This window comes from Lissotriton vulgaris, chromosome 6 (genome assembly GCF_964263255.1).
Source record: "Lissotriton vulgaris chromosome 6, aLisVul1.2, whole genome shotgun sequence".
NCBI classification, from domain to species: Eukaryota; Metazoa; Chordata; class Amphibia; order Caudata; family Salamandridae; genus Lissotriton; species Lissotriton vulgaris.
The window spans coordinates 178773531-178786386 of record NC_141694.1 but is presented as its reverse complement, the minus strand read 5'-3'; the positions used below and the strand labels follow the sequence as shown (position 1 = coordinate 178786386).

At 39.3% G+C, this 12856-nt stretch overlaps 1 protein-coding gene across 1 annotated transcript in view; it reads left to right on the top strand.

Annotated features, from left to right (window-relative positions):
* The window catches only part of LOC147706981 (cytochrome P450 2K1-like), a 318269-nt gene that overhangs the window by 30334 nt on the left and 275079 nt on the right, over nucleotides 1-12856 (top strand). Inside the window, exon 3 of the mRNA XM_086926209.1 lies at nucleotides 3466-3615. Within this exon, the coding sequence (XP_086782335.1) occupies nucleotides 3466-3615 (150 nt within the window). The remainder of the gene's footprint in view (nucleotides 1-3465; nucleotides 3616-12856) is intronic.

Here is a 12856-nt window from a genome sequence, read left to right as displayed (position 1 = left end):
GTAAAATTCTGTCACAAACATTAATATCTAACAGACACCTCAAAGGCGATGGCAACCTTTTCACAAAAGGGAAGGGATCCAGAGCGTGAAGTCTAAAGGAAGGAGGATACATTGTTTGATTATGTAAAGATGTAATCATGTCTCTTGATTGCCCTACGGCAGAATCCAATGGATATCTGCAGTCAGAATAGGAGATCTATAATATTTACTTGTCTGGGAATGTTCCACCAAATCACATATATCCAATGTTTTTGCACCACTTTCCCGAGAGTGGAATACCGGAGCCGATTTTACTAGGCAAAAAACATGTCTGTAAAATTGCATGAAAATGAATTATTCTTTGGGAATGATGTGAGACCTTTGGTCTACTGGGAACCAAGCACCCTGTTGTAGCACTGGACTGTCTCAGAGTAGCAAGGCAAGCCTTCTCAATGGAGGTGGTGTGGTGGGTAACCACTCCAGTCTACAGGAACAAAACAAACAGCAAAACACCATTGTTCAGTTAGAAGTTTAACTTAGCAAAAGAAAAAGTGCTTATTAGGCACACACTACTCAAACTACATATTAAATCACAAATAAATACAAGTTGTGAGGTAAGAATACCGTGGGTGATAGCTTATTGACAGTTACACCCCTAGCAAGCCCTGATTTCCAAAATCCTAACATGCCCCACATGCACAAGACACATATAATGGGCTGTAGTTATAACAAATAATCATGCGTAGTTCATTTGTCAGATTTTCGTCACAATAATAAAGCAGAAATGTGTCATGATAAACAGTATTAAAATCACTAATGATGGTACCATCTTACAATGACAATAATTCATACATGTGATTATTTACTGTTAACTTTGGCATTGCCAATAACACCATTCAATGACATTCATTGATACATGTAATGATTCAGTGTTCACGTTGCCATTGTCAAGAAAGCATTCCAATATTCAATTAACTGTACCCATAAGTTTTATTCTACTTTTATATGAAGCAGCATTTCTCCCTACCCCCTTACCATAAGTCCTCCAGTGTACCTTTTAAGCCAAGTGGAAATTGAGGAGTTTTAACATTACATCAATCAATTTAAATTAACAGTGTAATACATTTGGCTAAACAATAAAACTCAGGAATCAGTGGCTAAGGTTAAGAAGGTTTATTACAAATTAGCAATCAAGTTAAGGTACACAAATCTTAGCATCATGCTATTACGATACTGAACAACAACCGGGAAACCTAACCTCCTAAAGACGTTTAGGTGAACCAGTATCAAACAAACAAGAAGTTCAGTCACTGCAATACAAAATGTTAACATCAATATTTGATGTTCAGAGAAACGTTTACTGTCCTCTCTTTCATACATGTTTAAATCTAGAATCGTCTAAGTTAAAGTCCAGACTAAGAAGATGGGTCATTCGTTTTAGGAATCTCCAAATTCATGGAACAGCAGAAAAATAGGAAAATCTAGGGAATTACGGAAGTGACAAAAATAAAGTATAGGAAGTAAATGAAATAAGGGAAGGTGTCAGTATTGCAGAAGCTTGGTCAATAAGGGAATAAGCATGGTGGTCTAATCCTCTCAAAGTCAAAGGAAAGTACTCCAAAAGGTCTGGAAAGGTTCTGAACTCAAACAATGTGAACAATAGATTTTAGCACAAGAGTCTCAAGAGCAACATTAATCTGAAAGCATCATTAGAGGTTCCATTGTCCTTTTACATTCTCACATTGTAAACTGGAATATTATCTGACACTGAACATGGAAACAACATTGTCCTTGTTCCACCAATCCACATAGCAACATTGCTGAATAGGACTCCTCAGTTACGCTCTGGCTCCCCAAGTTTTTTCGTCAAGGTCTTTTTGTCAGGCATCTCTCTGTCGCGAATACAGTGTTGTATCTGTTCTCAAACTAACAATGCATGGGAATACCTGCAAAGGAAAAGTCATGTCAGCAGAAATGGAGAAAAGTATTCTATGCAGAGTGAAGACAGAGGCCTAGTAAAGGCAAGTTCAACTATTATATCAATGATGCACATTTAATATGCAAGTGCACGTTTAAACACAAATTAATATACCTTTTGCTAGCACATTAGATTCATATTGCACGTGGCATACCGTAAAAATGTAATAATCATCATGTGTAAGTATGGCTAGGATCTACATTTTTTATAAAATAAATGTGTAACATTTTTGCACACAATATATAAATTCATTATCATTTCTAGAGTAATCACATTCTACACATGTGAGGAGGGTTCCTATTCAATAACCTAAAGAATACTTCTCACTTAATGATTTAAAGCTCACAGTTATGCATTGACTTCTCTAGTTCCATAGTGAATGCAAATATGATGTCAAGTTCAACATTCCGTATGACTGTCATTAGGCCATTCGGGAAACACATGCTAAGTGCAAGTTTAAATTATGTATTTGTGGCGTGTAAAGTTGGGGTCAAATGTAAGCTGTAACAACACATACTTCAAACTAGTCCTAGGGCCTAACAATAAAGATACCTGCACCTTAGAGCCATACAGCTAAAATACCCAGCTCCAGGAGTGCTTGAATATAGAGCATAAATCTTCTGTGGTAATCAATACAAAACCATGGAAGAGTGGTGTTTGAACGCTTTATAAATGGCACATAATAAAGCATACTCCCATCAATTGTAAGCCCTTGCTAACAAAAGACTCATTTCCCACGAAGAATGCTATTTATTTTTTCCATACTGAGGGCTAAAAACCTCATTAGTTTTTATTTAAAGAGAAAACATTGACCTTGTAACCAAAAAAAATCTCGGTCAAAATTCCCAACCCTATCCACCAAAGGAATATGCTACATCATAAATGGAAAAATAGCCTCACCACTCAGCATCATACTAGTAGGTTTTACTGACCACATAGTTACCCACTTTGACAACTGAAACAATATAAATGAATCTTGATGTATGTATTAATTGACATTGACAACTAAAACCAGTTCCCCAAAGCTAACTATATGAAATTTGGAAATAATGTTTTCATCCTTCACTAAACTTAATAAAATACTTTTTAAAATGTCTGCTATATAACTGTGACAACTTACTGATTAACTAAACTAGCTATTCACCCTCAAATTGTATTTACAAGGGTTATTTGTAAATATCACTTTGATTTTTCTCACTGTCCCATGCTAAAAAGGACAGGTCAGTATCAATCAAGCAATGAAGCACAATCTATGCTGTGCAAAGTTTCTCCATCCGAAACATCAGTGAGTAATTTGACATTGAAATTAGGATGACGACCCAAAAAGGCAACACACACTTCACCCACTCATACATTAAGTATAATATCAAACATTACATCATATGTAATATCAATTGAAATTAATATGTGTTTCCCTGTTAATTGTGAGTTTCATTTAATTTGGTGGAATGGCACTTTTTCAAATGAATATATAATTATATTTTGCCATTGAAATTGCTTTTTTATAGGTATTCCTTTTGCACGAGGAGAAAACTGGAAGATAATGAGAAGATTCACCCTGTTAAATTTGAGAGATTTTGGAATGGGCAAGAGAACCATTGAGGATAAAATTAGAGAAGAAAGTACATTTCTAACAAAATATTTTCAGTCACATGCTGGTAAGTGATAAACTTTGTAGATACTACTCAAGCATCGCCTTTACTTTTTTGGATTATCAGAATGACTAATTGTGACTCACAAGGGTGAGATAATTTTAGGTTTATTGTCTATTGATTTTGCCAAAATACTATGTTAAATATTTCGGCCATAGTAACCATAAAACTACAACCGGGCACTAGTTAGACGGTTGAATGTTGCTAGATTTGCTTAGTCACACATTTGAAGAACATTTACCTTCTTACAGATATTTACAAAGAACTATTAAATTCCCGAAGTTCCTTCTCTATCTTATGTAGGCTCTAACTCGTTCTTGGCTGACAGGAGGTCCCCATCCTCTAATTCTCAAAACATAGAAGCCACCATTTTTCCCAATTCATGAGGAATCATTATCATGTCTGCTATTACATTCAGATGTTGTCTGACCCTATCTTTCTAAGCACTGTGAAAGCATCAAGTCATTCGATTGATGACACAAATACCACAAATAATGCAACATTCACCTGGGTCAAATGTCTACTTTTCACCATGTCAAGGCTAAATAAGAACACATATTGATTATAAAAATAATGTTGTCTGAATGTACGTCATTCTTTCCTTATTTGTTCATAAGGAAAGGTCAGGGACGCACACCTTGATACACATAATCTATGTCAGATATTCCTAAATCTGTCAGAAATTCCAGTTTCGGATACAATTTATCATATAAGGACTACCACATGACCACTTGGCAGGAGAGGTCCTTCGCCTAGATTTTTGCCCATGATACTGCCAGAGATGGTCTCACCTACTGCCAGCATACTTCACACTTTGCAGATGCTACATCTCACCTGAAGTCTGAAGCTGGTGAAGCCGGTAAAGCCAAGTCTTAGAGGAAGTCCCACCGACTGCTACAGCAGGCTGCGTTTACCCTTCGCAGGGAACACCATCATAACACCTCCGCTGATAAAGCCTTTGCTGTCAACAGGTTTACACTGCATCTCCTCTATCTAAGATGCTCTACATCCCATGCTCTACCAGTATAGCGAACAGAAGTTGATGTTGGAGTTTTAAGTTCTACATGACATTTGTAATGACATTTTAACAATTTTAGAAATGTTAATTTCATTCTCATTATAATGTGCCTTCTTGCTGTTTTTATAATATTTTGTGTCTGTATTTTAGACATACTGAGAAACAGATTATTCCTTTAGTAAAAAATATTATTTACTAAAAAGGATTATCACAGAGCCAGAGATGAAAAATAAAAGCAAAGCGCCTGATTCACAAAGGGCTGAATTTGGGGCGTAGTATCCACAATGGATTTTGTCTTTCTTGAAATGATCCGTGTCTTGCAAAAAAATCATGTTGGCAAACATTGATCCTTTCTGCTGATCACTACTCTTTTAAGAAAAGCAGATAGAAGAATGAATATGAACTTCCCAGTTTTCTTATTGTAGCTGAAATTATCCTCATGGACCTACTTTTTATCTTGACTGCTGGCTCTGGCTGAAGGCAATATAATGTCACAGCTGAACTGTAGTAACTTACTGATAGCAGAGTGACTCAGAGTAATGCCATTGGTAACATTAAGTAACACACAGGTGACTGTGAGTCCTTCTTCTTATATGATAGATTATCTCCACAATGTTTTTGATATTTTAAATGTATGTTAAGTTCTAGTCAGAACTATGTGGCACATTCCAAGTTTTGCGGTGCCGCGCCGACTTTGTGCCAGCACAGCACCGCCAAAGTCGTGCATGGTCCGCCCGCCAGATTACGAGTACAACAAATGTCTAGGGTGCTTTTCATTTGACGTTCTTATGGCGGTACCCTGAAACTGGGCATCGCAATGGAAAGACAAAAGAAGTTCCATAATATGATGGACTGTAGGCCCTCTTGGTTTCCCCATTGCCAGCATTTTCATGGTAGGCTCACTGCCTGGTGGTGAGGAGACTCAAAATATGCTTGGCAGAACGCAGCACTCTCACCTTGCATATTGAATACCCCTATCTATTTCACCACTGCCAGAGAATGACATATCCCTAGCTCAGCTGGCACAGTGGACCACGGTCCAAATGACTGCATCGGAATATGGCAGATGAAAGACCACCACAAATGCGCTACCACTAGTCCTTCTAATGCCATTGGAGGCAGTCTAAAAAAAATAAAGGAACAATTATTTTCAAGATGTGCATGGGCACCCCCATATTGCAAAACGTTCCTCCGTTGTGCCTGGCCCAGCATTTTGTTATGGATGAACCACTTCTCACAGTATTACAACATATCTTTATTATTTCCAATATTAAAGGAAAGTATTTAATCATTTATTTACCAGCATCAATCACTGAATCTTTAAAATCATATGCAATATGATTAAATGCATATAAGGCCTTTCCAATCATATGCTCTACACACAACGCTCAACCAGCCAACATATGTTTCTTCGTATGAGACCTTCCCCTATGACTTCTTCAAGGGTGGAATAAAAGATACATTCACAATACAGGACATGAAAACAGATACATCAATTAAAAACAAAGTTCACATCAATCATTTGAAATTAATTCAGAATACATCAATTAAACAATAATCACAGATTTCCTAAAAGGAAGTACTACATATCAACATACTGCTTTGAGGTTAGGCAATATAAACTTGAAGGAGTATGTGTAAATTATCTTCATGTCTATTTTAAGATATGACAACCTGGGGCTCATGTATACAGTAGTATATTGAATGTTATTTCATTTATTCATTTTTATATGATTTTAAACATTACATTTTTGATGCACTTAAATTAATGAAAAATGTCCTCCTTATAATATAAGGGAAAATAATTGATTGGTGTGATACTGTTAGGAATGCAAGCCTTCTAATTTTTTACAGAAATATTTTATGATGTAGAAGAGCCTTAATCAATGAGATATTTTGTTTATTTAGGACCCGCATTAGAAGTTTACAAACCCAATACAGGAAGTCACATTACAGCAGCTAACAGGACTTTTGAAGCATGATGACCTTGGAAACAGGTCCTTGGACTTGTATAGCACCAAAAAGCCTGATTTCACTGCAATGCACACTTTCATTGACAATCCCCCAAGCAGGGAAAGTAATCAACAGTGCATGTATCTGCTTACCTTAAGTATCTTGTTGTATGGTTTAAGTTTGATTGAAAGTGGAAACTGAAAGTTTATGAGACCAAAACTTGAAGTTCTGCCTCCACAGATACCATTTAATAGTAGCACTTTCAGTTCCAGTCCTGTGACATCCTGTTCCAAAACTGCAAGTCTACTCATACAAAAACATGCTATGTTATGTAACCCCATGCATTCCTCATTAATTGTGATTGTCAGGTCATGTCACAAAGATGCGAAAGGGTGCATTTCTAGTGAAATCAACCATTTTCATGAGTAAGAGGGCTGTGGACAGAAAACAATAAATCCACAGGATTCCAGAGCAAGTCCGAACTTAATTGTGTTTTTTTATTTGGGGTCTGAACACTCTTATCATTGCTGCCACGAGAATTGATGACCCACACGAACGTGAATGGTCTTTTTACTGTTTTTCAGAATACGTTTTCTCAATGCTGTTACTCCTGTTACTTATATGCAATGTTTCCCCTTTGAATGTTTCACATTACGCCTCATGTAAAGTGCTCTGATACCCTAGCTTGGGTCTGGTTCGCGCTCTATAAAACTTTAAAAATAAAATACAATAAATAAATAATACGAGAGGTGGAACCACCATTATTTGAAAAACAAAATATATAGAAACCAACCATCTAATTTGTTAAGCATTGGATGAGCTTATTTGCTCTCTGCTAATGCTTCACAGAAATCAAAAAAACTCAACCTCTCATTTATTCTGTCTTGCAGTTTAGTAGCATTTGCATTTTACTATTGAGTTGAAATAGGACTAAACTATGGCTGCTATTAGTGAGAGCAAGAGAGGGAATTTAGAAGAAGAGAGATGTCACAATATCTGTTTACAGAGATAGAGGAGAGAGCTGTTTACTTTTGGTGTTGCATCAGCAGAGGAAGCTGTGGCGGAAAATGAAGTAAAATCCCTTGGAGATACTACTGAAGAAGAAATAAACATTGATGGGCTACTCACAAATTGCATTGCATTTTTTAGTTTGGTTTGTAGTGTTTTATAATACTATATTTGTACAACAGATGTTCTACAAGATGTGTGGGACTATTTAGAAAGGTAAGTCACACTTTTGAGTAATTAGAATTTTTTAGGAATTTTAGTACTTGTTGCTATTCAGAAAAGGTGAGAGTAAATTACTTAAAAAGTGTTACATTTATCCACTCCCTGAAAATGGAATGGAGTCAAATTTAGGAGTGTAAGTTACTAATGCCAAAGTCGCAGCATGTCCAGCACCACACATGGACAACCACTGATACTATAACACCATACTATAAAAAACAAAGTAGGTAAGAACGTTAATTACAAACGTGTGGGAAATAATGTTAAATTAAAGGAAATTATTGTAAATAGTAAATAGTTGAAAATTTATATATCAATATAATTTATTGTTCATAAAAATTTAAACATGATGCATGTTTATTATTTAATTATGCAATATGTCAACAACATTTATTGATTTCAAAAATAATTTACAATTATTTTTATATCAAAATATAATTACATTACTTTTAATTAATTCTAAACATCACTTTTAATAGTGAATAAAGTAATATAAAAATATTGCAGATCTTTAGGCAGGAATTTATTCTTTACTTTATACTTTAATTTACATTTAATTTAATATATTTAAATTAATTCAATATTTAGTTCAAAATTAAGTTAATAGTGCTTTCACATTTTTTCTTTTGTTCTACATTTAAAATAAATATATAAGATTAATTTGCATTAATATTGCACATAAAATTATTGTTCATTTTTTTATGTAAACTTCTTTAATTTTCCCAATAGTTTAACATACACAGGTCGCAGAGTGTCCCTATGGTACAATATATACAAAAATAAAAAACGTTTATTCAATTAATACTGCCTGCAGTCTGTTAGAGACTGGAGGAAACTGGGGTGGTCATCCATCCAGGTTTCTCACTCCTATATATAAATAAATATAAGGGAAAGGATAAACCTGGGCCATTCATCTGGAGGTATGAATTGCCCCTCAATCTTAAACACGGAATATGCTGTGGGAACACAAGACAAAGATATCGAACAAGCAGAGAAATGACTGACAGAAAGTGGGTTCTCTACCTTGACTTCCCCTTTCACAGTTTGTACTGTCTTAACTGCAATGCCTCCATTATTAGTGATAAATGTAGCAAGGCTGAAATGCACAAAATAATAAGCAATTCACCTTATTTTCCAGCTCCTGCCTACCTCTAAAAAGGTGTAGAGATGCTACAACGTTGTATGGTACAACTCAGCTACTTTATTTGCAGTCTGAAGTACTCCCTATGGAATCTTGAACTGGAATTTGTATTGATCATTTAGAAAACGAATTAAAAAATTATATGACAAACTGTCAGTTTTGTAGAACTCACTTTAGAGCCAGTCAACATGCCTAAAATCTCATTGGCCTCAAGAGATACCATTATTCCTTTTCTAAATGCATCTGTGTAATTAGCAACACACATACCTCATGCACAATTGTGCATCATGGTTTGGAGCGAAAAGCTGCAACCTTAACAAGTAAAACTGTTCCACCTGTTTCGCACCACCATCTTGAGGGATTTCCATACATAATGATTCACGTTTATATTCCTCATGTACCACCTGGTAGCATAGCGTTGTGCACACAATTAAAGAATAACGATTTACATTGATTATGCTAATGAACGTAGCATCTTATTATTTAGTGAGATCCCATACACAAGACAGGTGTCCTGAATCAGTCACTCCCTGTAGCCTAATGGTGGGACTGTGCTGTAATGAATTTTATGAACCTAGTTGTTGTAGGAACCACATTTTCCAGACTAAATCCATCTAGACACAAGCTTAGTGCAATAATGATTCTTATGCTAGTTTTTTGCTACAGACCACCATAACCTTATAACATTTCAGGTGATCTCCCATTTTATCATCCTGCAGTTGTTCATGTTTCTGTTATCAATCATTCCACCCAGCTTCTAAAATGATTCTCAGTTTTAGAGACTTTGAACAGCAATGATTCACTCAATACTGATTCAGCTGCAAACCTATTTAGGGATGATTTTGTGATAGCTTTTCTTGTTATGCTGTCCCTTCCTCTTCAGGCAGAGCAAAGATTGGCTTGTATATATGGTAGGGATTTTGTTAGGCTGTAAAGTGCTTACAATCCCTTCTGATAATCCTAATATTCAATTTAAACTTATTACATAGAAAGGTGGCCCTTATTGTTGATTGTTAATTTCAATAGTAATCATGTTTCCATTAGACATCTCACCAATAGTCACTCTCTTATTTAATACGATTGTTGATAATTAAACCTCAAAGAGGTTGTATGTGATAGGCCACATTTCAATGATTATTTGTAGTGATTTTAACATAAAGCTTGGTCTTAACTCAGCAAAATTGGTTTTCCTTAGGTAAAAACAAATCTATTGCACTAATTGGGTGATTAATAGGAACATAATTAACATCCATGAGGCAGATTCACATGACTCTTTATCTATTCCTACATTAATTTGAGAGAGCTGCTCTATTACAATAGATTGTAACTTTATATTGCATGAAATGCGCACTACATACTCGCAAGGGTCTTAAGGTGCTGGGGGGCTACTGATCGAACAGCCAGGTCTTGAGTATCCTCCTAAAGGTCAGCAGGTCTTGGGTCTGTAGTATGCTCAGTGGGAGGGTGTTCCATGTCTTGGCGGTGAGGTGGGAAAAGGATCTCTCATAGGTGGTTGTTCTTCGGATGCGCGGGACGGTGGCGAGTGAGAGGTCGGTGGAGCGTAGCTGACGATTGGGGATGTAGAAGGAGAGCCGTCTGTTGAGGTAAGCGGTGCAAAGGGGGTGGTGATGGACGGAGCATCTGAACCAATCAAACACTCACACCCAGTCAACAGATCTCGGTTAAATCCATCACTGTTCTTTAGCCCGCTCAGCCACCCCAGTTCAGACATGGCCATATGCAAATCAGTCTGACCCCTTGCCTCATGGGAACAGTCGTGCCCGAACTGCCAAGCCAGCCTTCCCTGGACCAGAAACAAGCTTCCTAGGACCGGTTTCTGGCATTTCAGCCCTCTTTAGCCAGGCCTGCTTGAATCCAGTGGCAAAGTGAGCAAAGGACTAACATCTGACCATACCCTTCCAACTTATGGCGATCAAAGTGGTACAAAAAGGGGTGGTGATGGACGGAACATCTGCACCAATCAAACACTCACACCCAGTCAAAAGATCTGGGTTAAATCCATCACCGTTCTTTAGCCAACTCTGCCATCCCAGTTCAGACATGGCCATATGCAAATCAGTCTGACCCTGTGCCTCAAGGGAATAGTCCAGCCCGACCTGCAAAGCCATGCCTTCCCTGGACTAGAAACAAGCTTCCTAAGACCGGTTTCTGGCATTTCAGCCATCTTCAGCCTCTGTTGAGGTAGGCTGGGCCAGTCTTGTGGAATGCCTTGTGTGAGTGGGTGACTAGCTTGAAGGATATCCTCTTGTTGACGGGGAGCCAGTGCAGGTTTCTCAGGTGGGTGGGTGATGTGGCCGTGGTGTGGTACGTAGAGGATCAGTCGTGCCGAAGCGTTTTGGATGCGTTGTAGTCGTTTGATGAGCTTGGTTGGGCCCCCCCGCATAGAGGGTGTTTCCGTAGTCGAGTCTGCTACTGACAAGGGCCTGACTGACTTTCTTTCTTGTATCTGTTGGGATCCATCTGTAGATCTTGCAGAGCATGCGAGGGTGTTGAAGTAGGAGGAGGTGACGGCATTGACTTGCTTGGTCATTGAGAGCGTTGAGTCGATGATGATTCCCAGGTTGCGTGCATGGTCGGTGGGTGTCGGGGCTGCCCCCAGTGCCTTCGGCCACCAGGAGTCGTCCCCGGCTGAAGGGTTGGAGCCAAGGATGAGGACCTCCGTCTTGTTGGAGTTCAGCTTAAGACGGCTGGTCTTCATTCAGTCGGCGAGCGCCTTGATTCCTTCATGGAGGTTGGCTTTGGCGGTGATGGGGTCCTTGGTGAGGGAGAGGATCAGCTTTGTGTCATCGGCGTAGGAGATTATTTTGAGGTTGTGCTGCTGGGCTACGTGTGCAAGCCGGGCCATGTAAATGTTGAACAGGGTCGGGCTGAGAGAGGATCCCTGGGGTACGCTGCACATGATCTCGGAGGCTTTGGAACAGAATGGGGGAGGCGTACGCTCTGGGTTCTGCCGAGAGGAAGGAGGTGGTCCAATCCAGAGCATTGTCTCGGATCCCTGTGGCATGGAGGTGTGCACGAAGTGTGTGGTGGCAGACGGTGTCAAAGGTGGCAGAGAGGTCTAGGAGGATGAGTTCTGCAGTCTCGCCGTTGTCCAGAAGGGTCCTGATGTTGTCGGTGGTGGCGATGAGGACAGACTCCGTGCTGTGGTTGCTATAGAACCCTGACTGGGAAGGGTGCAGTATTCTGTTTTCTTTGAGGTATCGGGTTAGCTGTCTGTTGACCATTTTCTCAATGACCTTGGTCAAGAAGGGGAGCAGAGAGATGGGCCGGAAGTTCCTGAGGTCTCTTGGGTCTGCCTTAGGTTTTTTGAGTAGGGAGTTGATCTCTGCATGGTTCCAGATCTCTGGGAAGGTCGTGACCTCAAGGGAGAGCTTGATGACATTGCGCAGGTGGAGTGCGATGGAGCTGCTTGCTCTGTTGAAGACGTGGTGCGGGAATGGGTCTGATGGAGTGCCGGAGTGGATTGTGCGCATGGTCTTGATGGTGTCATCGATACTCACGCTGGCCCAGGCTAGCAGGGCGTCGTGGTCGATGGTGTGCGGAGGGTCTGTTGTGTCGTTGATGTCTGCTATCTTGCGGTGGAAGAAGGTGGCAAGGGAGTTGCACAGGGCTTGCGACGGCGGGGTGTCATTGGTGTTGGAGCGGGGGTTGGAGAGCTCCTTCATGATGTTGAAGAGCTCCTTGCTATTGTGTGCGTTGTTGTTGAGGCGGTCTTTGAAGGAGGTCCTCTTGGCTACCCTGATGAGGGGGCGGTGGTTGCTGATGGCCTCCTTGTGTGCTGCGTGGCTGTCCGGAGTTTGTTCACTGTGCCATTTCTTCTCTATTTTCCGGCAGGCTTGCTCGGAGGCTAGGAGTTCTGGGGTGAACCAGCTGGCCCTCTTGCTGGT